At 50.5% G+C, this 22,979-nt stretch overlaps 1 protein-coding gene across 5 annotated transcripts in view; it reads left to right on the top strand.

The window, feature by feature from the left end:
• LOC309522726 (mucin-16-like) overlaps nt 1–22,703 on the top strand; it is a 66,531-nt gene extending 43,828 nt beyond the window's left edge. For all 5 annotated transcript variants that reach the window (XM_082206198.1, XM_082206200.1, XM_082206199.1 and 2 more), the window contains 13 exons: nt 1,008–1,034; nt 1,127–1,272; nt 2,589–2,656; nt 3,431–3,603; nt 5,200–5,336; nt 12,001–12,068; nt 14,548–14,702; nt 16,221–16,384; nt 17,638–17,705; nt 17,838–18,010; nt 18,948–18,986; nt 19,200–19,279; nt 21,115–22,703. In XM_082206198.1, the coding sequence (XP_082062324.1) occupies nt 1,008–1,034; nt 1,127–1,272; nt 2,589–2,656; nt 3,431–3,603; nt 5,200–5,336; nt 12,001–12,068; nt 14,548–14,702; nt 16,221–16,384; nt 17,638–17,705; nt 17,838–18,010; nt 18,948–18,986; nt 19,200–19,279; nt 21,115–21,213 (1,397 nt within the window). In that variant the 3' untranslated portion in view covers nt 21,214–22,703. The remainder of the gene's footprint in view (nt 1–1,007; nt 1,035–1,126; nt 1,273–2,588; nt 2,657–3,430; nt 3,604–5,199; nt 5,337–12,000; nt 12,069–14,547; nt 14,703–16,220; nt 16,385–17,637; nt 17,706–17,837; nt 18,011–18,947; nt 18,987–19,199; nt 19,280–21,114) is intronic.
• The last annotated feature ends 276 nt before the right edge of the window (nt 22,704–22,979 follow it).

Raw genomic sequence — 22,979 nt, forward strand, 5'->3', positions numbered from 1 at the left:
GCCACATTCTGGATTAGCTGTAGTTTCCGGGTCACCTTCAAAGGTAGCCCCACGGAGAGCGCATTGCAGTAGTCTAAGCAGGAGATAACCAGAGCATGGACTACCTTGGTGAGACAGGACGCAGGCAGGGAGGGTCTCAGATGGAGCCCTGGACACAGAATTGACCTGCGCCTCCATGGACAGCTGTGAGTCCAAAATGACTCCCAGGTTGCACACCTGGTGCTTTAGGGTCACAGTCACCCCAGAGAGGACCAGGGAGTCCCCCACACCTGCCGAACCTCTTGTCTCCCCCCAGAACAGTACTTCTGTCTTGTCAGGATTCAGCCTCAGTCCATTAGCTACCAACCACCTCCAGGCAGGTGACTCCAGGTGAAGAGTCTTCTGGGTCAGCAAAGAGAGAACACCTGGCTTCACACACAACAAACTTCCCCAGTCAGCAGGCTTCAAGACGGACCCTGAATACATCTTTGGGGGTTTTTTTAGATAGCATGGCTATCATGAAGTCCTCATGAAGGGGCAGGAGTAGCAATATTGTTTGTTTAGCTATAAGCCCTAAGCATAACAAAAGGCCATCCCAGCTGAGCCACCCATTTGGCAGGTGAGGCAAATGAACCCCCAGGAGTCCATCATTTCCCTCATCCGAGAGCAGGAAAGCTTGCAAACTCACTTGATGCAAGATTCCCCCCCCCCCATATATTCTATAGACAATATAGATGGATATATTTCACAGGAACCTTTGAATAGAGGAGGCTGCATAATGCAGTGAACAATGTAACTGTTTTTTGGGAACACACAGAGGGTGATTTCTTACTGCACCATCCATACATAAAAGATATTAATATTAAGCATTAATTCTGCAGGGGAAATGCACAATTCTACATGGAGGCAGGAGTTCATCTGCAGTTAGTGACAAAGCAGCCTCTGCTTGGAAGCCTTTATTTTTTATAAAGGGGGGATCTTGTTTCTTGAGCAGAAAACTTAGTTTCTTTACTGTCTTTCCTTTCCAGGTTACAGCGACCTGCGTAGCATTCCGTGTAAGTATTCCAAAGTGCCACCATGCAAACGGAAAACTCTCCGATCGAAACGACTCCCGCCTTGAAATTCACATTGCTTCTCCTCCTTCCAGATCTCCCCGCCGCGACCCCTGCCAAGATGCCAACTCTGCGGAATTTCACGGTCAACTACACCTTGTCCAGCCTCCCCTACATGAATGGCATGGGGACCCCGGGTTCTCGCAAGTTCAACGCCACGGAGAAAGCCCTGAACTTCTACGTACGTTTCATACCCCACCTGCAGCACAAGTAGCCCAGTCCTGGAGACTTCCTGGTTAGACTACTGCCCTGCATTAGATGTGGGGCTTGCCCTTGAAGACTGCCTCCAGTGCTAGAAACTCCGATAATATAAGCTAGATGCCAAATGGTTCCTTAAACCAAGGTTATAGTTGCCAAAATGGAATGTCTATTTGCCAACTGGCTCTAAAGTCCAATTGATGGACTGACTGTGATTGATTCTCAGCTAAACATCTGGCTAGTTCACCTTGAGCTAGTTTTAAAACTTTTTGTGCTCAGGCTGCACACAAAAAAGAACTTTGGTTCCAGAATTTCATTCTGAGTTATCTGTTTTTAGCCTATTGTCATTTTAATTTCTTGAAAGTCTTAAATTATGGCTGTTCCTTTTTCCTATGTATATTTTTATTGCTTTAACCTTTTTTTGTAATCAGCTTTGAGGCCGTTGTTTTGCTTTTGTGCAATCAAGCAGTGCACAGATTTTATAAAATAAATAAGTGGCATATGGGCCTGGGTTGCTAAAAGGGGCTCTTGCCACTGGACCCCACTGTTAGTTGTGGGTCCTTGGAAAATGCCTCCCTGGGCCAACTCTTGATGCCTCTTCCCTCTTGAGAAACCTTTAATATCCCTCTTCCTATCACTTGTGTGCATTTATTTATTTTGCAAAAATCTATACACCTCTTGATCATAGGAAGCCTCAAAGCTTTACAAAAAGAATACAAGAGTAATAGTAAAAACAATTACAGTGGTACCTCGGGTTAAGTACTTAATTCGTTCCGGAGGTCTGTTCTTAACCTGAAACTGTTCTTAACCTGAAACACTGCCGCCGTGCAATTTCTGTTCTCATGCTGAAGCAAAGTTCTTAACCCGAGGTACTATTTCTGGGTTAGCGGAGTCTGTAACCTGAAGCGTCTGTAACCTGGAGCGTATGTAACCCGAGGCGCCACTGTAAAACATTCAAAAAAATAATAACAAACAAAACCAGCAGCAACCTAAAAACTCATCAGCATTCTAAATTTCTGAGTCTAATTAAAAAAAGGTCTTTAGCAAGTGCAGCAAAGAGTACGGGGAAGGTTCCTGCCCAATGTCAAGTGGCCAGGCAGTTCCAAAGTTTAGGTTCCACCATGTGCTGAAAGATCAATTTCTTACAAATGCAGAATCATCTTCTTCTTCCTTGGCGATCGCTCATTAGGTGGCACCATTAACAGTGATGATTCCACCTTTCACGCAAGGCTTTCAAAGCAACTGATCTGCAGGGGAAGAGGCCTCTGCCAATATTTTCCTTTCCTTTCCCCCCTCCAGATGGAGCCTCTTTTCAAGAAGACACACCTTGGCCCGGCGTTTGCGTACTGCCGAGTGGAGAGATTTCGGTAAGAGGCAGGGATGGGCAGCTAAGAGGGTGGGCCTTCCAATTCCAGCCAGTTCCCCCGGCAGGCCTCCCGAGGTAGACTGCTGTTGAACGTGGATGTTCCATATACCCATTTTGAGCCCCAAACCCACCCCCCACCCCATTGACAGGGTCTGGAAACCAAGCCGTATGAGGAACAGTTGAAGGAGCTGGGTATGTTTAGCCTGGAAAAGGGGAAACTGACAGCCATCTTCAAATATCTGAAGGGCTGTCGCAGAGAAAATGGAGCAAGCTTGTTTTCTGCTGCTCTGGAGCAGAGGACCCCCTTTCATTGCAGGGGGTTGGGCTAGATGACCCCTGAAGTACCCCCCCCCCCGATTTATACGATTCTATAATGTGCAAGGGACGCAGGTGGCGCTGTGGGTTAAACCACAGAGCCTAGGACTTGCCGATCAGAAGGTCGGTGGTTTGAATCCCCGTGACGGGGTGAGCTCCCGTTGCTCGGTCCCTGCTTCTGCCAACCTAGCAGTTTGAAAGCACCTCAAAGTGCAAGTAGATAAATAGGTACCGCTCTGGCAGGAAGGTAAACGGCGTTTCCGTGCGCTGCTCTGGTTCGCCAGAAGGGGCTTAGTCATGCTGGCCACATGACCCCGAAGCTGTACGCCGGCTCCCTTGGCCAATAAAGCGAGATGAGCGCCGCAACCCCAGAGTCGGTCACGACTGGACCTAATGGTCAGGGGTCCCTTTACCTTTACCTTTACCTTTACCTTTATAATGTGCATTTGCCTTTCTTTAGGGCTCCACAAACCAGGCATGCTGCGGCGGTGGACACTGTCTGCAGCTACTGGGAAGACCTTCTCCTTGCCCCCTTTGACCACGTGAGGCTTCACCGGGAGATCAGCAACCTGACGAGAGACGGCACGCGGCTCGGCCACTACAGCCTGGAGAAGGACAGCCTGTCTGTGGATGGTAAGCCAGTTGGGGGCCAGAGGCTGGATGGGAAGAACCTGAGACCCGTGGAAATCGACAGGCTTAAGCCATTCATCATGGTGCCCATTCATCTCAATGGGTTTGCTCCTTTCCCACCCTGAGGGCCTGAGTTACCTTCCGAGGGCCGCATGCCAGGGGTGGGCGGGACCAGGTGCAAAAGTGGGCGGGGCAATGGAGATTCCTTTAGTTGCGATTCCTGCATTGCAGCAGGTTGGACTAGATGACCCCCAGGGGTCCCTTCCAACTCTACTCTTAATGGAGAAATCTGAGGGCTCCCTTGGACAAAAAACAAGGAGACCAGCCAGGAATACCAGAGCAAAACAGCAGCCAGGAGGCTTGGTCTTGATTGAAGACTGTCGCGACAGGACTCCTACCTGCCACCAGGTGGAACAAGATGGAAGCCCCGAACAAAAGAGCTTTTGTTAACTTTTATTAGCTGCTCATCCCCATGTTACACCCCCCAAAAAAAAACTACCGGTACATTACTAATGCATCATGCTTACATCATGAAAGGGGAGGTCTGGTGGTAGTAATCTGAGCATCCTGGACCCTGCCCCATGGTTCCCCTTGCCCTCCACCAAACACCCATCCAGTGGAACAAAAGAGATCTTTACATTTCCCTGTTTCCCAGCCAAGTTCATCACACCCTTTTGTCTTCATCTGGGTTTGTTCTTTCTGGAATGGCTACCTGTCTGGCACTCAGGTATCAGGATGCCAGGGATTATCACTCAGGCAGAGGGGCTGCTGAGTAGCTGAGCTCACAGGTCTATATGAATTTCTAAAGTTTTCCCAGTGAGCCAGTACATAGATTCATTTATCAGTGAATTCTTACATTTGGTATCATGCAGCAAAGGCCCTTTGAATAGATAGGAAGAAACTGTGATGTAGTGTTTTGTAGGGACAAATCACAAAAGTCACAAAAGTGATGGTGCTGGTTTTGGTAGTGGGCTGCATGTGCATGATATCTGCTGGAGGGGCAACCCCCCCCCAAAACCTATACATAAATTCCTGCAACACTACGATTCTATAAAATGTAAGCTTTGTAGAGAATAGGCTAGTTTCTACACACACACACACACACACACACACACAAGCTAGAGGCCGGATCTGAGTTTGAAACACGCAAGGAAGGTGTGGAACAAGGAGGGCCTAATTCTTTTTTTAAAAAAAACCCGATTCTCAGTTTTGTACATTTCAATAATTTTACAACCATTTTAACATTTCAAAACTCGACTCCCTTCCCTCTCTTTCTGCGGTTCCTTAAATTTGTTTTTTTTTTATAATATTTTTTGCATATTCCAAATTAACTTACTTGACCCATTTATTCATTATACAGTACTATTTATAAAATAATCCTGCCAATGTTCTTATCTGTTTACAATTTATTTCTGAATATTCAAAAAACCGTTTCCACTGGGGAGGGCCTAATTCAGTCCTCCTCCGAGGGCGACTACATTCACACCATGCCTTTAAAGGGAGGTAAATCCAGCACCATCGCTATAAAATAAGGACACCTGGAGGTCCTGCCATTGCCTACACACCTGTTCACCACCTGCTCCTTCCAATTCCTTGCAGGATACCCGCCAGTCCTCAGAGGAGGGGAGGAAGGAGTTGGCTATGAGCTCGGCTTCACGGTCATCAACCAGAACTTGACCCACACGGACCCGTCGTCTCCAGAATACCAGCGTGTGAAGTCTGCCATCGCCCACGAGGTCAGGATCTGTGCGCTGGGACTCACCAGACCCTAGAGGGCACAGGAGCCTTGAGGAAAGGGTCTCACGCACTTCCTTCAGTGTCCTCATTGTCTATGTGTTATATTTATATTGAAATAATTTCAGTAGTAAAGAAATGAAGTGATAGAAAGGGGGGAAAGAGAAGTGAGGGGGGGAACCAAAGATGTGTAATACACACACACACACACACACACACACACACACACAAAATGCAATGTAATAGACTCCCGTTCATTGCAATCTAAATTGATATAGTGTTATTATCCGTGTTAAATTTTTAATTGACCATCCTCGCACCTTTCTTCTGCCGTTCTGGAGTTTAAGGAAGAAGAATGACAAAGCCTGTTTTGTCTAATCCCTTTGTAAAGCTGTCCCTAAGAACAGCAGCTGGATCAAACCCAAATTCTGAAACCCTCACAGCAGTCAGTGCAGATAAAATGCAGCACTGAGATCGCTTCCCATTCCTATTTTTATTTTACCATACATATGTGTCAGGGGATGGTTAGCTGCTTGTGCTTAAAATTGTGCCCCTTCAGAGTTTGTGCGACCCCACAAACCTCTGTGTGTGACAGAGCTCCTCAGACATGTCTGCTCTAGTCACTAGTAGAGTCTGACAGTGGCTGTCTGCGGAAGCGCTTCCAGCAAAGAAGTTCCTTAACGGAAACGCGTCTCCTGGACTCACGACGTGGCAGCTTCCGGCGCAGCATGGGTCTCCCTGCAGTTGCTTCTGACACCTCCCCGCTATTTTCGCTCGAAGTGTCTCTCACCCCTTTCTCTCCCCTGCTGCTTCCTGCCTGGGCTGCTGCGTCTCTCTCAGCATTACTGAGATCCTCCTCCAGAGACCCCGCGCTCCCCCTGCTGGTCCCTGCTTTGGCTGTTGACTCTCTCCCAGTCTCTGGGAGCCTTACCACTTCCCTTTCCTCCGATGTCAGTTCCCTGACATCCACCTCCCCTCCAGGGCCCCCCTCTCCCCCGCCCCTACTTTCTCCTCTGGGCGGTGAGGAGCTGAAACCCCTAAAAGAATCCTCTTCATCTTCAGACGTCTCGAACAATTCCCTCCATCGGTCTTCGTTCCGACTCGCTGAATCCTCCTCCACCTCGGAATCAGCGAACCCCTCCAACTCTTCTTCGTCGTCGGTGGTGGCGAAGTATTCCCTCCGGAACCTCGCCACTGGCTGGGGTTTTCTAGGGAATCTCTGATGAAAAGTTTCAATCAAAACCTCGTCATCTACCTCCTCTGCCCTGACCCAGGTGTTTTCCGACTCCGGCTCCCCTTCCCACATTACCAAATACTCTATTTGCTCTCCCCTCCACCTGGAATCGAGAATCTCCGCTACATGGCAGCTGTGTTCTTTTTCTTCCATAGCTGGTCCCCTATTGACCCTCCCCTCTCTGTCCCCTATATACGGTGACAGCAATGATCTGTGGAACACTGGGTGCAACTTCATGTGGTTCGGTAACCGGAGTCTGAAAGCCACTGGGTTGACCTGTTGCGTGACTTCAAATGGGCCCAGTCTTTTGGGTCTTAACTTCTTACAACCTCCTTTAAATGGTAACCCTTGGGTGGACAGCCACACCTGGTCCCCCACCCTAATGCTTTCCCCTTCCCTTCTGGTTTTGTCTGCCTGCCTCTTATATTCCTCCTTCGCCCTGTTTAAATTAAGTTGGAGCTGGCGATGGATCGCTTCCATTTCTTCAACGAACTGTTCTGCGGCAGGAACGCTCCAGTTCTCCCCCTCCCCCCCTGGGAAGGCTCGGGGATGACACCCGTGATTGGCCAAAAAAGGGCTCATCCCCGTGGACACGTTCTCTGCATTGTTATAGGCAAATTCTGCCAACGCCAGCTTCTCCACCCAATCATTCTCTCTGTCATTCACATAACACCTCAAATATTGCTGGAGGACACCATTAGCTCTTTCCGCCTGCCCATTGGTTTCTGGATGACGGGCAGTGGAAAAATTTACCTCTACATGCAATAAGCTCATGAGCTTCCTCCAGAACCTGGAAGTAAATTGTTTCCCTCGGTCCGAAACCACCCTCAAGGGGGCACCATGCAACCTAAACACATTTTCCACAAACAATTTAGCGGTTTCTTCTGCTGTGACCGCATGTGAGCAGGCTATAAAGTGGGCCATCTTGGTTAACAGGTCTACCACAACCATAATGGCTGTCTTCCCTTTGGACCTGGGCAGATCAGTCATGAAATCTATTGCCACTGCCTCCCATGGTCTTTCCGGCGTGGGTAGTGGTTCTAATAAACCTGCCGGTGCCCGCCTCTCCCCCTTGGCTCGTTGACATCGGTCACACCCTCTCACATATTCACGCACATCTTCCCTGACCTTGGGCCACCAGAATTCCCTGGTAACCAGCCACATGGTTTTGTGTTGCCCAAAATGCCCTGCTGTGGGGCTATCGTGCAGTTGCTTGAGTACCTTTTCCCTCAATTCCCCTTCAGGTATGTATAACGCTCCCTTGTAGTACAACGCCCCGTTTCTCTCCTCAAAACCCCCGGGTTTGTCTCCCTCCCTCCTGAGACCCCTGAGTTTGTCCTGGGCGTATTCATCCTGCACCGTTCCCTCTACCAGTTCCCTTTGCCCCACCAAAGCCGCCCCACACACCCAGCGGTCCTCGGGAATAACATGGGTCTCTTCGGGTGCACCCTCTCCCTCCAAATATTCAGGTTTGCGTGAGAGAGCGTCCGCCCTAACGTTCTCCGGGCCTGGTACGTAACAAATCTCAAAGTTAAATTTGGAGAACTCCTGGGCCCATCTCAACTGCCTTTGGTTGAGCACTCGCGCAGTTCTCCAATACTCTAGATTCTTATGGTCCGTGCACACTTGCACCTTCTGTTGTGCACCAATTAGTAGATGCCTCCATCTCCGGAAGGCCTCATAAATCGCAAGAAGTTCCCGGTCGTGCACCGTGTAGTTTCTCTCAGATTTGTTCAGCTTTCGCGAAAAGAAGGCACACGGTCGCCACTCTGACCCCTCCTTCCCCGGCTGCAGAAGAAGCACCGCCCCTATGGCTCTGTCCGAAGCGTCTGTTTCGACCCTCAGCTTTTTTTGTAAATCCACATGTAGAAGTTGTTCGTCAGAGGCGAAGGCCCTTTTCAGTTCCTCAAACGCTCGCTCCGCCTCCCCCGTCCAAACAAACTTCTTTTTGCTGCTGAGACAGTCCGTGATGGGCGCCGTCAGGTGGGCGAAGTTTCGGATGAACTTACGATAAAAGTTTCCAAACCCTAGGAACCTCTGCACATCCTTCTTGGTCTTGGGTGTTTTCCATTCCAGCACCGCTTGAACCTTGCCGGGGTCCATGGCCAACCCCTTGTCTGACAAGCGGTACCCCAGGAATTCCACCTCCTTGGTATGAAACTGACACTTTTCCAGTTTCACCCACAGTCTGTTGGCTTGCAGCCTGCTCAACACTTCTCTGACGTCTCTCACATGTTGCTCCTCATTCTCCGAATACACCAACACGTCATCTAAGAAGGCCACGCAATTCTTGTAGAGCAAGGCCCCAGTACATGGTTCATAAAGGCTTGAAAACACGCGGAGCCTGTTTGTAATCCAAAAGGCATAACGAGGTATTCAAATGCCCCCAAAGGGGTGAACATGGTGGTCTTCCATTCATCCCCTTTCCTTATACGTATCAGGTTGTACGCCCCCCTTAGGTCCAGCTTTGTAAAAATCTTTCCTTTTCGCACCCTGGTCAAAATATCATCAATCCTGGGCATAGGAAAAGCCGCCGGCTCTGTCACTGCATTTAGGGCCCGAAAGTCACATACCAGCCTCGGCTTGTCCGTGTTTTTTTTATCCACAAAAAACACTGGGCTACCCCCCGCTGCCTTGGACTCTCTGATGAAGCCTCTCTTCAGGTTCTTGTCAATGAACGCTCGCAACTCCTGCATCTCCCTGTCTGACATGGCATACAACTTGCCTACAGGAAGCTGTGCTCCAGGGAGTAAATTGATCTGGCAATCAAAGGGCCTATGCGGGGGTAGTTGGTCCGCTTCCTTCTCGCTGAACACGTCGCTGAGATCAGCATACTGTGATGGCACCTTCCCCTTCTCCATCACTTCCGTCCCTGCTAGGGTGGCTTGGGCCCCTGCTGACCCCTTTTCCGCCCTGCAGTGTTCTAAGCAGTGTGCGGAACCGAAGGAAACCACTCTTTGATGCCAGCCCACCAGCGGATCATGTAGGGCTAGCCAGCTCATTCCCAAAATAATGGGAGCGCCTCCCAAGGTGGCCACATTAAACGCTATCAGTTCTGTGTGCCTTGCCACCCTCATTATCATTGGGACGGTCTGCAAGCTGACACCTCCTCCCAACAGTTCCCTGCCATCAATCGTGGTCACCTGCAGGGGGTTGCTTAAAGGGATAGTCTGTATCTGGTGTTCAGCAGCAAACTCCTTGCTCATGAAATTGCAGGAGCTGCCTGAGTCCAACAGCGCCTTTATTTTTAGGGGGTGTCCATTTTGCAGCTCTAGCGACACTTCAATCACTAGAGCAGGTCGAGGAGCTTCTGGCACTGGCACTTGGGGAAGGGGCACTTTCACTGCTCTTTGGCCTGGCTGCAGTGCCCTGCTGGCAACCAGGCGTTGGCTTTTACCTGCTCCGTTTCTCCCTGCTCTTCCCCCTCAACAGCTCCCACCATCCCTTGCCATTCCTTCCTCTGGGGGCAGACTCTGGCAAAGTGGCCTGGCTGTTGGCAGAGATAGCATTTCCGGGCTCCCTTTCCCTCCTTCTTCGCCCCCTCACTGGGCTTTGAAACTGCGCGCGCGCGGGCTGTTCCGATTTCCATCGGCTCTGCCGGCGGGAAAGCTGGCTCAGGAATGTCTGGAATGCGTAACTCCTTCCAACGTTCCCCTCTCCCTTCCCGCCTCTCCAAGGCTCTTGCCTCCTGGCGCGCTCCAATGGTCAGCGCAGATTTGGTCAGCTGATCCATAGACCCCGCCCTGGGGCTCCTGGCCAGCTCGTCTTTCACAGCTGAAGAAAGACCTTCTTCAAATAGCATCTGAATGGGTGCCGCCGATAAATCCCACCCCAATCTGTGAATCAGCATGGTAAATTCAGTCCAGTACTCACGGACAGATCTGCTTCCCTGCTTGCAAGCCATTAGCTGTCTGCGTACCAACCCTTCCTCAATATCGCTGGAAAACATGATATCCATTGCACGAAAGAATTTCATAGTGTCCTTTAGGATATCGTTGTGCGTTGCCATCAGGGGTCGAACCCAGTCCCGCGCCCCCTTCTCAAGATGCCCAATTACGAACGCAACTCGCGATTCCTCATCAGGGAACTCATCAAACTGCACATTCAGAGCATATTGCATCTCAGTCCTAAAGGCATGGTAATCCTTGGGGTCCCCCCCAAACTTCTGCACCAATCCTGGTACCTTTCTGGGGAACTGAGTGGTTCTCCCCTTTTTGTCAGCATCCTGAGCCCTTCTCTCCTCGAGCCTCGCCGTCTGCAGTGCAAGTTGGACCTCCAGAGCTTGATACCTTTCTTCCAAGCTTGGACCAGCTCCAACCCCTGCGTCTCCGGTTCCGACTGGGTTGCTCATGATGCTTTCTCCTGCACAGGCAGCGTACAGAGACTGTCAGACTGCTGTCAGGGGATGGTTAGCTGCTTGTGCTTAAAATTGTGCCCCTTCAGAGTTTGTGCGACCCCACAAACCTCTGTGTGTGACAGAGCTCCTCAGACATGTCTGCTCTAGTCACTAGTAGAGTCTGACAGTGGCTGTCTGCGGAAGCGCTTCCAGCAAAGAAGTTCCTTAACGGAAACGCGTCTCCTGGACTCACGACGTGGCAGCTTCCGGCGCAGCATGGGTCTCCCTGCAGTTGCTTCTGACACCTCCCCGCTATTTTCGCTCGAAGTGTCTCTCACCCCTTTCTCTCCCCTGCTGCTTCCTGCCTGGGCTGCTGCGTCTCTCTCAGCATTACTGAGATCCTCCTCCAGAGACCCCGCGCTCCCCCTGCTGGTCCCTGCTTTGGCTGTTGACTCTCTCCCAGTCTCTGGGAGCCTTACCACTTCCCTTTCCTCCGATGTCAGTTCCCTGACAATATGTATGGCAACCCATGTCAAATTTCCTTAAAAATGGCTCAACAACAACAACAACAAACTCAACAGCTTTGCCAAAAAAAGACCAACTTTTGTGCCTGGATTTTCACTTTTTGAAATATGGCAGCCCTATACAAGCGCCTTCCATTATTTGTAGAGGAGGCCCATAGCTCAATTGTAGGGCGTCTGCTTTGTATGGGGAACGTCCCAGATTCCACCCCACAGCATCTCTAGGTAGGGCTGGGAAAGACCCTCTATGTTAAACAGTGAGGCTGCGTGGTTTTTCTCACGCTTTGCAATGCACAGAGGCAGCGTGGTGCAGTGGTTAGAGTGTCGGGTTAGGACCTCAGGGCCCAGGGTTCGAATTCACACCAATCCATGGTGCTCACTGGGTGTCCTTGTGGGCTAGTCGCTCGCTCTCAGCCCAACCTACCTGGTAGGGTTGTTGTGAGGGTTAAGCGAGGCGGAGGGAAACCGTATTAGCCACCTCCTCGAAGGATGCAAATGCAATAATAATAATAATAATAATAATAATAATAATAATCCCAGCAGTTCCTAATTTTAGTTTGTTCCACCCACTCCAGTTAAATCAACTCTTCCTCCGGAGTGCCATCCGAAACGGATTCAACATTTGCAAAGTAACTGGACTGAGGTCAGTACTGATAGGAAGGAAAGTGTAAGCAGTTGTCCAGGCTCTGAGACAACTACCGTATTTTTCGCTCTATAGGACGCACTTTTTCCCCTTCAAAAATGAAGGGGAAATGTGTGTGCGTCCTATGGAGCGAAGACGCCGTAGCCCCGCGCGCGCTCTCCCGGCTGGAGTGGTGAAGCGCAGCTATGGCAGGAGCCTCTACAGCCCCATGTCACCTCTCCAGCCGGGAGAGCGCGCACGGGGCTAAAGAAGCACCCCGCGACCCTCTCCCGGCTGGGGAGGTGATGCGTGGCTATGGCAGGAGCCTCTCCGCTGCGCCTTTCCGCTGCTCCCTGACCTGCTCTTTGGGGCTGGTGGTGGGCTTCCCCCCGCCAGCCCCAAAGAGCAGGTCGAAAGGAACCTGATGCCTGGAGAGCGAGAGGGGTCAGTGCACACCGACAGGCTTCCAAGGTAGCCGCCTGAACGCACCTTAAACGGCACCTTGTTTTAGAGCGGGAAAACAAGAGGGGGAAAGTTCTCCCCCTCTCTGTGCAGCGCCTCCTGCCGCTTCACTGAAGGGGCGTTGGGCAGAGAGGGGGAGATTTTTTTTCCCTTGTTCTCCCCCCTCTAAAACAAAGTGCGTCCTATCGTCCGGTGCGTCCTATGGTGCGAAAAATACGGTACCTGAATCAGAGATAAGGAATCTTTCGACTTCTTTATGCTGAGGGGCTCAAACTCCCATCATCCCTTGCATGTTGAGGGGCTCCAGCTCCCATCATCCTTTGCATGTTGAGGGGGCTCCAGCCCCCATCATCCTTTGCATGTTGAGGGGCTCCAGCCCCCATCATCCTTTGCATGTTGAGGGGCTCCAGCCCCCATCATCCTTTGCCTGTTGAGGGGCTCCAGCCCCCATCATCCTTTGCATGTTGAGGGGCTCCAGCCCCCATCATCCCTTGCATGTTGAGGGGCTCCAGCTCCCATCATCCCTTGCATGCTGAGGTGCTCCAGCCCCCATCATCCTTTGCATGTTGAGGGGCTCCAGCCCCCATCATCCCTTGCATGTTGAGGGGCTCCAGCTCCCATCATCCTTTGCATGTTGAGGGGCTCCAGCCCCCATCATCCCTTGCATGTTGAGGGGCTCCAGCCCCCATCATCCTTTGCATGTTGAGGTGCTCCAACTCCCATCATCCCTTGCCTGTTGAGGTGCTCCAACTCCCATCATCCCTTGCATGCTGAGGTGCTCCAACTCCCATCATCCCTTGCCTGTTGAGGTGCTCCAACTCCCATCATCCCTTGCCTGTTGAGGGGCTCCAGCCCCCATCATCCTTTGCATGTTGAGGTGCTCCAACTCCCATCATCCCTTGCCTGTTGAGGTGCTCCAACTCCCATCATCCCTTGCATGCTGAGGTGCTCCAACTCCCATCATCCCTTGCCTGTTGAGGTGCTCCAACTCCCATCATCCCTTGCCTGTTGAGGGGCTCCAGCCCCCATCATCCTTTGCATGTTGAGGTGCTCCAACTCCCATCATCCCTTGCCTGTTGAGGTGCTCCAACTCCCATCATCCCTTGCATGCTGAGGTGCTCCAACTCCCATCATCCCTTGCATGCTGAGGGGCTCCAACTCCCATCATCCCTTGCCTGTTGAGGGGCTCCAGCCCCCATCATCCTTTGCATGTTGAGGGGCTCCAGCCCCCATCATCCTTTGCATGTTGAGGGGCTCCAACCCCCATCATCCTTTGCATGTTGAGGGGCTCCAGCCCCCATCATCCTTTGCATGTTGAGGGGCTCCAACTCCCATCATCCCTTGCCTGTTGAGGTGCTCCAACTCCCATCATCCCTTGCCTGTTGAGGTGCTCCAACTCCCATCATCCCTTGCATGCTGAGGTGCTCCAGCCCCCATCATCCTTTGCATGTTGAGGGGCTCCAGCCCCCATCATCCCTTGCATGTTGAGGGGCTCCAGCCCCCATCATCCTTTGCATGTTGAGGGGCTCCAGCCCCCATCATCCTTTGCATGTTGAGGGGCTCCAGCCCCCATCATCCTTTGCATGTTGAGGGGCTCCAGCCCCCATCATCCTTTGCATGTTGAGGTGCTCCAACTCCCATCATCCCTTGCCTGTTGAGGGGCTCCAACTCCCATCATCCCTTGCCTGCTGAGGGGCTCCAACTCCCATCATCCCTTGCCTGTTGAGGGGCTCCAACTCCCATCATCCCTTGCCTGTTGAGGTGCTCCAACTTCCATCATCCCTTGCCTGTTGAGGGACTCCAACTCCCATCATCCCTTGCATGTTGAGGGACTCCAGCCCCCATCATCCTTTGCATGTTGGCCTAATGGGAGATGGGAGTCGCAGATAAGAACATGAAGAGAACCTTGTGGGGTCAGGCTGGTTTTTTGAATTAACCATGTTGTTCAGAGGGATTGCCTGCCTCTTGGGGTTGGGTTTGTTTTTGTCTGGGATGTCCTCTTGCCCCTGACTCTTCCTCTGCACATTGCAATTCTCAGGCACGGCTCCATCGTGGTTGACTGCAAGTGCTACTTTGACCCGGCGACGAACACCAGCCAAGAGCTCGTCCGAGAGACCTTTCAGCAGGAGACGAGGAACGCCACGTCTCTGTGGCTGGGAAAGCAGTTCCAGCTCAAGGGCGTGACGGTGCGAGGTACATAAACACCCTTCAGCATAGATCAGGAAAGGTCACCGGACAAGCGTGGTTCTGTTGGGTCCACTATTTGGACCAGGGCAGCCTTAGGCTCAGTTGATCAATGAAAGCCAACAGACTCAGGAGATCCAGGAAAAATACTCTTTTTAATCAGCTGAGTAAAACAGAGGCCAACACTTTCAATACAGAGAAAGAAACTGCTGCAAGGGAAAAAACTTTCCCCTTGCTCTTTAAAGCAGGGGTCAGCAAACATTTTCAGCAGGGGGCCAGTCCACTGTCCCTCAGACCTTGTGGGGGGGGCGGACTATATTTTTGGGGGGGAATGAATAAATTCCTATGCCCCACAAATAACCCAGAGATGCATTTTAAATAAAAGCACACATTCTACTCATGTAAAAATACACTGATTCCCGGACTGTCCATGGGCTGGATTTAGAAGGCGATTGGGCCGGATCCAGCCCCTGGGCCTTAGTTTGCCATGTTTTAAAGCTTCTCCATCCCCGCTCTCCCCCTCCTTTCCTCCTTACAATTCCTATTGGTTGAAAACTTGCAGCTAACAGACTTCCCTAACCGCCCATTTCATATCTACTTCCTGATATGTGCCTCCTTCCTTTACATACAACCCATGTTCATGTAAATTAGCAGTTTAAGGACAAGGGGTGTGTTTTTTAATATTAATGAGGCTCTAGAGCATGCGCAGAGCCCTCGAGCTAGCATCTGCTAAAATCTCCCAGTTTAGGAACTAACCCTAAACTATGGTTGCCAGATTTTTTTTCAATGAATCCGGGGACATTTTTTAAATTGTTATTATTTTGAAGCTGAGTAGCAACAGGGAGTCAATAGTGGGGATGGTGAGGCAAAAGACCCTGGGCCCAAGCTCACATGCATATTACATAAAGGTGCAAAGCCCTTCTTTTGCACCCTGTGAAACATAAATGTGCAGAGTTTTTAAAAAACTGGGGAACGGTGCGCCACACGCCTGTGACTCCCGAGCCTCCCCCGATCTCCTGCCCCCTTCCTCCTTTGTTTTGACTGATCGGTGGGGCTTGGGAGTCGCTGCCGGCTGGCTGTTGCCCAGTCTTTTAAAAATTCTGCGCATTTATGTTCCACAGGGTGCAAAAGAAGGGCTTTGCACCTTGAGTGGCAAAGAAACCGCACACCTTGCACCCTTCCTGGACAATGGCATGCCAAAATGCAAGCAGATAAATAGGTACAACTCCGGCGGGAAGGTAAACGGCGTTTCCGTGCGCTGCTCTGGTTCGCCAGAAGCGGCTTAGTCCTGCTGGCCACGTGACCTGGAAGCTGTACGCCGGCTCCCTCTGCCAATAAAGTGAGATGAGCGCCACAACCCCAGAGTCGGTCACGACTGGACCTAATGGTCAGGGGTCCCTTTACCTTTACCTTTAGGTCATGCAAACCACTCTTTTAAATTATATCAGCTGGGAGCACTGGGAACCAAGGGGACGGTGGCCGAAGGGGTATTTTTTTGAATTTTTAGGATCCTTCCTTCCTCCCCAGCTCCCGAATCGGCCATTGAGTCTGCCACTGCCGCTCTGCCACCCCAACTCCAGATGAAGAACTTTGCGGTCAATTTCACCATCACCAACTTGCCGTACGCAGGGGAAATGGCAGATCCCGACTCGGATGTCTACTGGAAGACCAAAATGAGTCTTGAGAGCGAGGTAAACGGCTCGGGAGAGACGCTAAGCAGAGGCCAGGCCTCACTCCTGACTTTGGCTGCGGCCCTCCAGAGCACTCTGCCAGGCCCCCGGGACTCCCTTCAGGCTTGGCCCTAACAGCCTTCTTTCGCTCCCTCCTCAAATGTTTTGGTCTGGCTGGAAATATGTATATGTACTGTTATTTCTCGAACTTCTGTATCCTGCCTTTCCTCCCCGAAGTTCCCAAGTGCGAAGTTTAAAAAACAAAGGGAAAGCATTCTAAGAGCCGATCCAAATATTTTAAAAGAGTTAGAATTAAAATCATCTCAAATCATGTTTCGTTTTATACTCTTTATTGGAAAATGCAGAGTACAAAATTAAAACTGCACAGGGTAATTATAAGACACAAGAAGTAACACCTATGTGGGAAATGAAACAGAAAAAAATATATTGTGCATATTACAAAAAAGAGGAAATTGTTATTGCAGTTAACCATACCTTAATCGGGATGCGGGTGGCGCTGTGGTCTAAACCATTCGAACCCTGGTCTCCCCCCGAGCCAAGAGGGCAGCCAGCCTCCACGAGGAGCGGCTACCACAGGGGCACAGCGAGCAAAGTCTACCCGTTGCCTCCTGCACAATGCCCACAGTGAGGTTAGGGGGCACAATCCTTGCCTTGCCCCAGTCATTGGCAATGCATATTATGCCACCCGACTAAAAATGTTCTTGTTTTGCTATGTGAACTAAGTTTAATACATTCAAATAAAGTGGCTATTATTTCCAGAAACTATTTAATTGCTGAAGGGTGAAGGGGCACCTGCTATGTGTGTGCGCGCACCTTAAAACCCGTGTAACAATGGCACAGGCCACGCCAACGTGATATGACTCAAAGAGGGACCTGAATTACACCTCTCTCTGGCAACGTTCACCCTAAGTTTCCAGAGAAAGCTGCAGAGATAGCGCAGGACAGTGCACACCCCGGAAATGATCTCTTTCAGCTTCTGCCTTCTGGAAGAAGGTCCAGGGTTATAAAGACTAGGACTAGCTGTCTGAGAAACAGTTTCTACCCAAATGCGATTTTGATTTTAAACGCAGTGTAAGGTAGTCTCTGTGGGAGTATATTGTATTTAATTATGGGATAGCTGGGATAGCAGGCTTGTTGGTTTTTGAATGTCTAATGTAGATTTTTCAATTTCATTGTTCTGTATGGGACAATGACAATAAAGATTATCGTATTGTATCGTATCGATCCTGTTCTCCCCTTCCTCCTCCAAACAGCTCCACCAGTTATACCAGCGCAGCAGCCTGCAGAGGGAGTTTGTGCAGTGCTCTGTCGAGAGCTTCAGGTGTGTGTTTGTGTGGTTCAAAGGCAGTCTAAGTGAGGGTCAGTAATCTCCGCTGCCATTGGGAGTCTCCAACATCCCTGCTTAAGTCATGGCGGTTGACCAACCTTTGGCTATGATTTCATTTTTGTATAGACCGACCGGCCAGCAGACCGAGACGGGGGTCGACGCCGCCTGCGCATTCGCGATGGATTCGTCCACAAGGACGTTTGACCGAGCTCTGGTGTACGATGCGTTTAGGAACTGGACGGGCAATGCCACAGCGTTGGGGGCGTACACACTGGACAACAGAAGTCTGCTGGTCAGCGGTAAGAGTGCAGTGGGTGCCAGAGATCCTGGACAATGGCAGAAGCTTCCAGGGGAAAGTCAGAAGGGGCCTGCAGGATTAAGCCAATGGGTCATCTAGTCTAGCGTCCTCGTCTCACTGTGGCTCAAGAGTCACTCTCCCCCTGCCATGGCTTCCAGCGACTGGAAGCCAGAAGCAAAATTGCCTCCAAGGCTGGGGTGTAGGGGGTGCTAAAGGCACTGGTGTTTGTGTGTTACCTCTGGTGGGGGACATGCCATGCTCCTTTTGCGGTCATTTGCCCACCTTTGGTCCCCACCTGCACCCAACTCTCACCTATGGCTCCTGGAAGCTGTCATCAGGCAACAGCGGCCACAACCCAAGAAGGGCTTCAACTGGCCGGCTAAACCAGGAGAGGGGAGCCAATGGGTCACAATCCCTCGAGGGGGGTTAGGGACTTTCCCTGCATGTGGAAACAGACTCCAGCAGACAGGGTGGACGAGACCAAGCGTGGGTCCAACGGTCAAGGAGCTGGTCTCTGCACATACTGTAGAAGGAAGTGAGGAGAAGATGGGACTCACCTCCTATCTGGGAGAAGGAAAACTCTGGTCCTATACCTTGAGGGACATCTTTGGGAGAAGGAAAGGCTAAGGAGGAAAGCCTGCACAAATCTGGAGCAGAGTCCCTAAGACGGTTGGATGGCGCTTTGTCAGCCTCCTTCCAGCAACTCCTGCAGCCAAGCGTCTTGCTCTGCCTTCTTTGGACCCCATCAGTGAGTCCCAGAGGGGACCTCCAGACACAACACCCAGAGTCCAAAATGACCCCCAGGCTGCGCACCATTCAGGACCAGGGAGTCCCCCACACCTGCCCGCCCCCGGAAACAATACATTAGATGGGGCCCTTTTGGCTTGATTCAGCTCCTGGGTTCATTTCACACTGTTATGTTTATGCTATATTTACAGGTTATCCTTCAACAGTGACCCCAGTGCGCCATCAAGGAGGTTAGTGATGCTTCTTTGGTTCAGCAATGATTTGAGGTTGGAGGGGTCCCGGTTTCTGGTGGGTGGTGGATCTCCTCTTTCAATTCTTCCACTGGCCATCGGATTTACTCAAATGCCCCAGGCTTAGAAGCTGCCCATTTTAATTCTCCACAATGCCATGGGTCAAAGCCTGCCAACATTTAATACTCTTTTTTTTTTTTTTGGTCTTTCCAGGGTTACCTTTCTGGGCCATCATCCTGATATGTCTGTCTGCTCTCCTGGGCTTCCTCCTCCTCTTCCTCATCTGCTTCCTGGTATGTTCATCCTCTTCATTCAAGACAGAGTGGAAAGGAAGTTCTTTCCTCTTTTTTATCATTCTTTATTTTAAGAATGTCCTGCCAACCTAGCAGTTCGAAAGCACGTCCAAGTGCAAGTAGATAAATAGGTACCGCTCCGGCAGAAAGGTAAACGGTGTTTCCGTGCGCTGCTCTGGTTCACCAGAAGCGGCTTAGTCCTGCTGGCCACATGACCCGGAAGCTGTACGCCGGCTCCCTCGGCCAGTAAAGCGAGATGAGCGTGGCAACCCCAGAGTCGGCCATGACTGGACCTAATGGTCAGGGGTCCCTATACCTTATTTTAAGAATGCACACAGTGCTTACGCATTTTTGGGGTGGGGGCATGGTCGAGGTTTCCCACTTCTGACACCAATTGCACCCAACGTGAGGGAAATCGCATTTCCCCAGAACCATTTCACATGGAAGGGGGCTGGAGAATGCTGTGGGACTTGCGCAAGTGTGTGTGTATATATATATATATATATATATCACTGGGAAATGCCCTGGTGTGCTGATGGAGGTAGTTTTGGGAGGGGAGGACCCAAACGGCATTTAATTTCAGCCAGGCTGGCAGAGGGGGCCTCGCTATCTTGCCTTTCCCTCAGATGCAGCCATATTGAACGGCTCGTGCAATCCAGGCTGATGGACTTCCCTCTGACACAGCTAGGTGGAACAGTTTGTCCCAGCCGGACCAACGGAGGGGGCCTTCCTGCCTCACCTCTGTCTGACGTAGCCAGGTGGAATGGTTTGAATGGTGCTCGGAAACGTATTGGGAGCCAGTGTAGATCTTTTAGGACCAGTGTTATATGGTCCCAGTGTCCGCTCCCAGTCACCAGTCTGGCTGTCGCATTCTGGATTAGTTGTAGTTTCCCAAGTCACCTTCAAAGGTAGCCCCACGTAGAGCGCATTGCAGTAGTCCAAGCGGGAGATAACCAGACCATGCACCACTCTGGAAAGACAGTCCATGGGCAGAGAGGGTCTCATCCTGCGTACCAGGTGGAGCTGGTAGACAACTGCCCTGGAAACAGAATTGGCCTGTGGCCTCCATGGACAGCTGTGAGTCCAAAATGACTCCCAGACTGTGCACCTGGTCCTTCAGGGGCTCAGTTGCCACTATGCAGCCACAGCGAGCATCTGTAAAGGACTGGCTGGATGAATAGGTGGGAGGTGCCAATTGGGGAACCCCCAAGAGAAACCCCAGAGGAGGAGGGCTCAGAGCCTGGGAGTTGGTGGTGGGACACCGAGGAGAGGTCAGAGGGAGAGGATTGGGAAGATATGCCGGATGCTGACGGAGCAACAGGGTTTAGTGAGCGGGAAGAGGCTGCGACAGGGAGCAGTTCAGACTCTGAGGCTGAAGTAAAAGTAGCCCATAGATCAAGACCATAAGGGGAGGGAAACATAAGGTTCAGTCCAAGCCAAAGGCCAGGTGGAACAGCTCTGTCTTGCAGGCCCTGCAGAAAGATGTCAAGTCCCACAGGGGCCTGGTCTCTTATGACAGAGCGTTCCACCAAGTTGGGGCCAGTGCTGAAAAGGCCCTGGCCCTAGTTGAGACCAATCTAACCACCTTGTGACTTGGGACCTCCAGAGTGTTGTCATTTGTGCACCTTAAGGTCCTCCGTGGGGCAGACCAGGAGAGGCGGTCCCGTATTCAGCCTAGAATAGCATTTGCTTCTTTTGCTGCTGCATCACACGTTTGGCTCATGTTCAGCTGGTGGTCCATCTGCTGATGCAGGAAGGGGAGCATTGTCCACACACAGACTTGTATGACAAGTGTTCTTTTTCTCTCTCTCCTCTGTTCTTTCTGCACCAACCAGGTTGCTTTCTGTCTGCGGAAGAAAGCCGGGAAGTATCAGGTGCAACAGGACATCCTGGGTCTCTACTTCCCGCACTTGGATATGAGGAAAGCGCGATGATGTGCAGACCCTTTTGCGGCCTTGACTCTCTGCGCCCCACGAGGTGGGAGTGGGGGGGGTCTCCTTTCGCACACTGCTCCCACCGTCCACAGCAAACAACTGTTTTGGCACAGCTGGAACAGACGTCTAGATTAAGAAGTGAATCACAACCAATCAACGCTAGCTTGTCTTGGACCAGAGAGAGAGAGAGAGATGGTTCCTGCATTGCGTGGGGTTGGGCTAGATGACCCTCGTGGTCCCTTCCAGCCCTATGATTCTGTGACTATTGAGCATGCTCTATGAGATATTTTGGACATTGACCTCGGCGACCCTGAAGACTGCCGGATTCAGAACTGAGTGGGGAAGCTCCGTTCCAATTTATTTATTAATGCACGGTGGACTTTGGAATGTAATTTTAATATATATATATGTAACTAGATTATTTAACTATTTGTAGACGGATTCTGCCTGGGATGCAGATCAGTGTCAAGTCTTTCTCCCCCCCTCCCCACGTTCTCTGAAATGTTCAGAGATGCGTCGAAGGAAGTTCAGACTGCATTGCACTTTAGATTCCCTTAGAATTCTGCTTTCCAGCCTTTATTGGCATACCTTAGACAGTAGAATCGTTTTTTTACAAACCATCCATAAAACATTCATAATATTAAACTCATAAAACATAAAAAAGACTCAGTAGCCCCCATTAAATAAATTAAGCAGTTTTAAATTTGACTTTCAAAATCTCAACTAAATATCTCAAAACAATCTCGGCATTTTCGGGACTATCATCCCTCAGCAGATATTGTATCTGCTTGCAAAAAAAGAGTTCTGTTTAGCTCAGGGACTAGGAGATCTCGTTCAGGTCAGGGGCCGACCCCCCTCTTGGGGGGTCTTCCGAGGGCCACATACCGTTGGAGGGTGGAGCCAGGAGCAAAAAGTAGGCGGGCCTATTTTAATTACCTATGTGTGATAGGCTACACGCCACCAGAACGACAACCAGAGGTTTCTATGTCCGACCACTCCTCTTTCCGTCCTCTTTCCAGGCCAGTAGGAGGCATTATCAAAGACACACTTCCATCTAGGCTAAAGCACTTATGGAAGGTGGGCTGGAAGATTGGTGAAGGATATGGCCTGACAAGAAAGCTGTGACCCCAGAAAGAGTCCTAAGGGTGGGGGACACACAAGCCGGAGGTCTCTTGCCCCGTTTTACCTAAAACAAAATAGCAATATTTAGTGATTGTCGGCAGGGATGGTTTTCTTATTTAAAGAAGGGATGCTCTTTTTGGAGAGGTGATGAAGTTTGCTACACTGGAAGGATAATTCCACTCCCCCCCCCAAAAAAAAAAACACAAAAAACTGGGGCTGTGGTTTAGGAGAGAACCAGATTCCAAAATAATATATATTTGTACTGTATGTCAGCGATTGATATGATGATTGTTCTAAAATATCTCAATATTTAAAAATGTTCTCGATTTCTTACAAGCCAATCAATAAACAGCAAGCTGAAAAATGAACTTGAGATAGTGTGCGTTTGTGTATAAGCATATCTGGAATCTAAAGCTGTCCTACAAGCAAGTGAAACCCAGCGGTAATCACACATCCATTACGCGACAATGCAGCTGATGACGTGAGAGTCGGGTCCTAATAGCATACATTTATTTGCCTTAAGGGTACTGGAATGGCAGAAGAGGAAGATATAGTTTCTGAGTTAAGACTCCTTGATCTTTAAATCCCCAAAGGACTGCCATATAAAAGAGGCAAAAGTCCTCAATTTATATGATTGTTGTCTT

Source organism: Podarcis vaucheri (assembly GCF_965113315.1).
Source record: "Podarcis vaucheri genome assembly, chromosome: 18".
Taxonomy (NCBI): Eukaryota; Metazoa; Chordata; class Lepidosauria; order Squamata; family Lacertidae; genus Podarcis; species Podarcis vaucheri.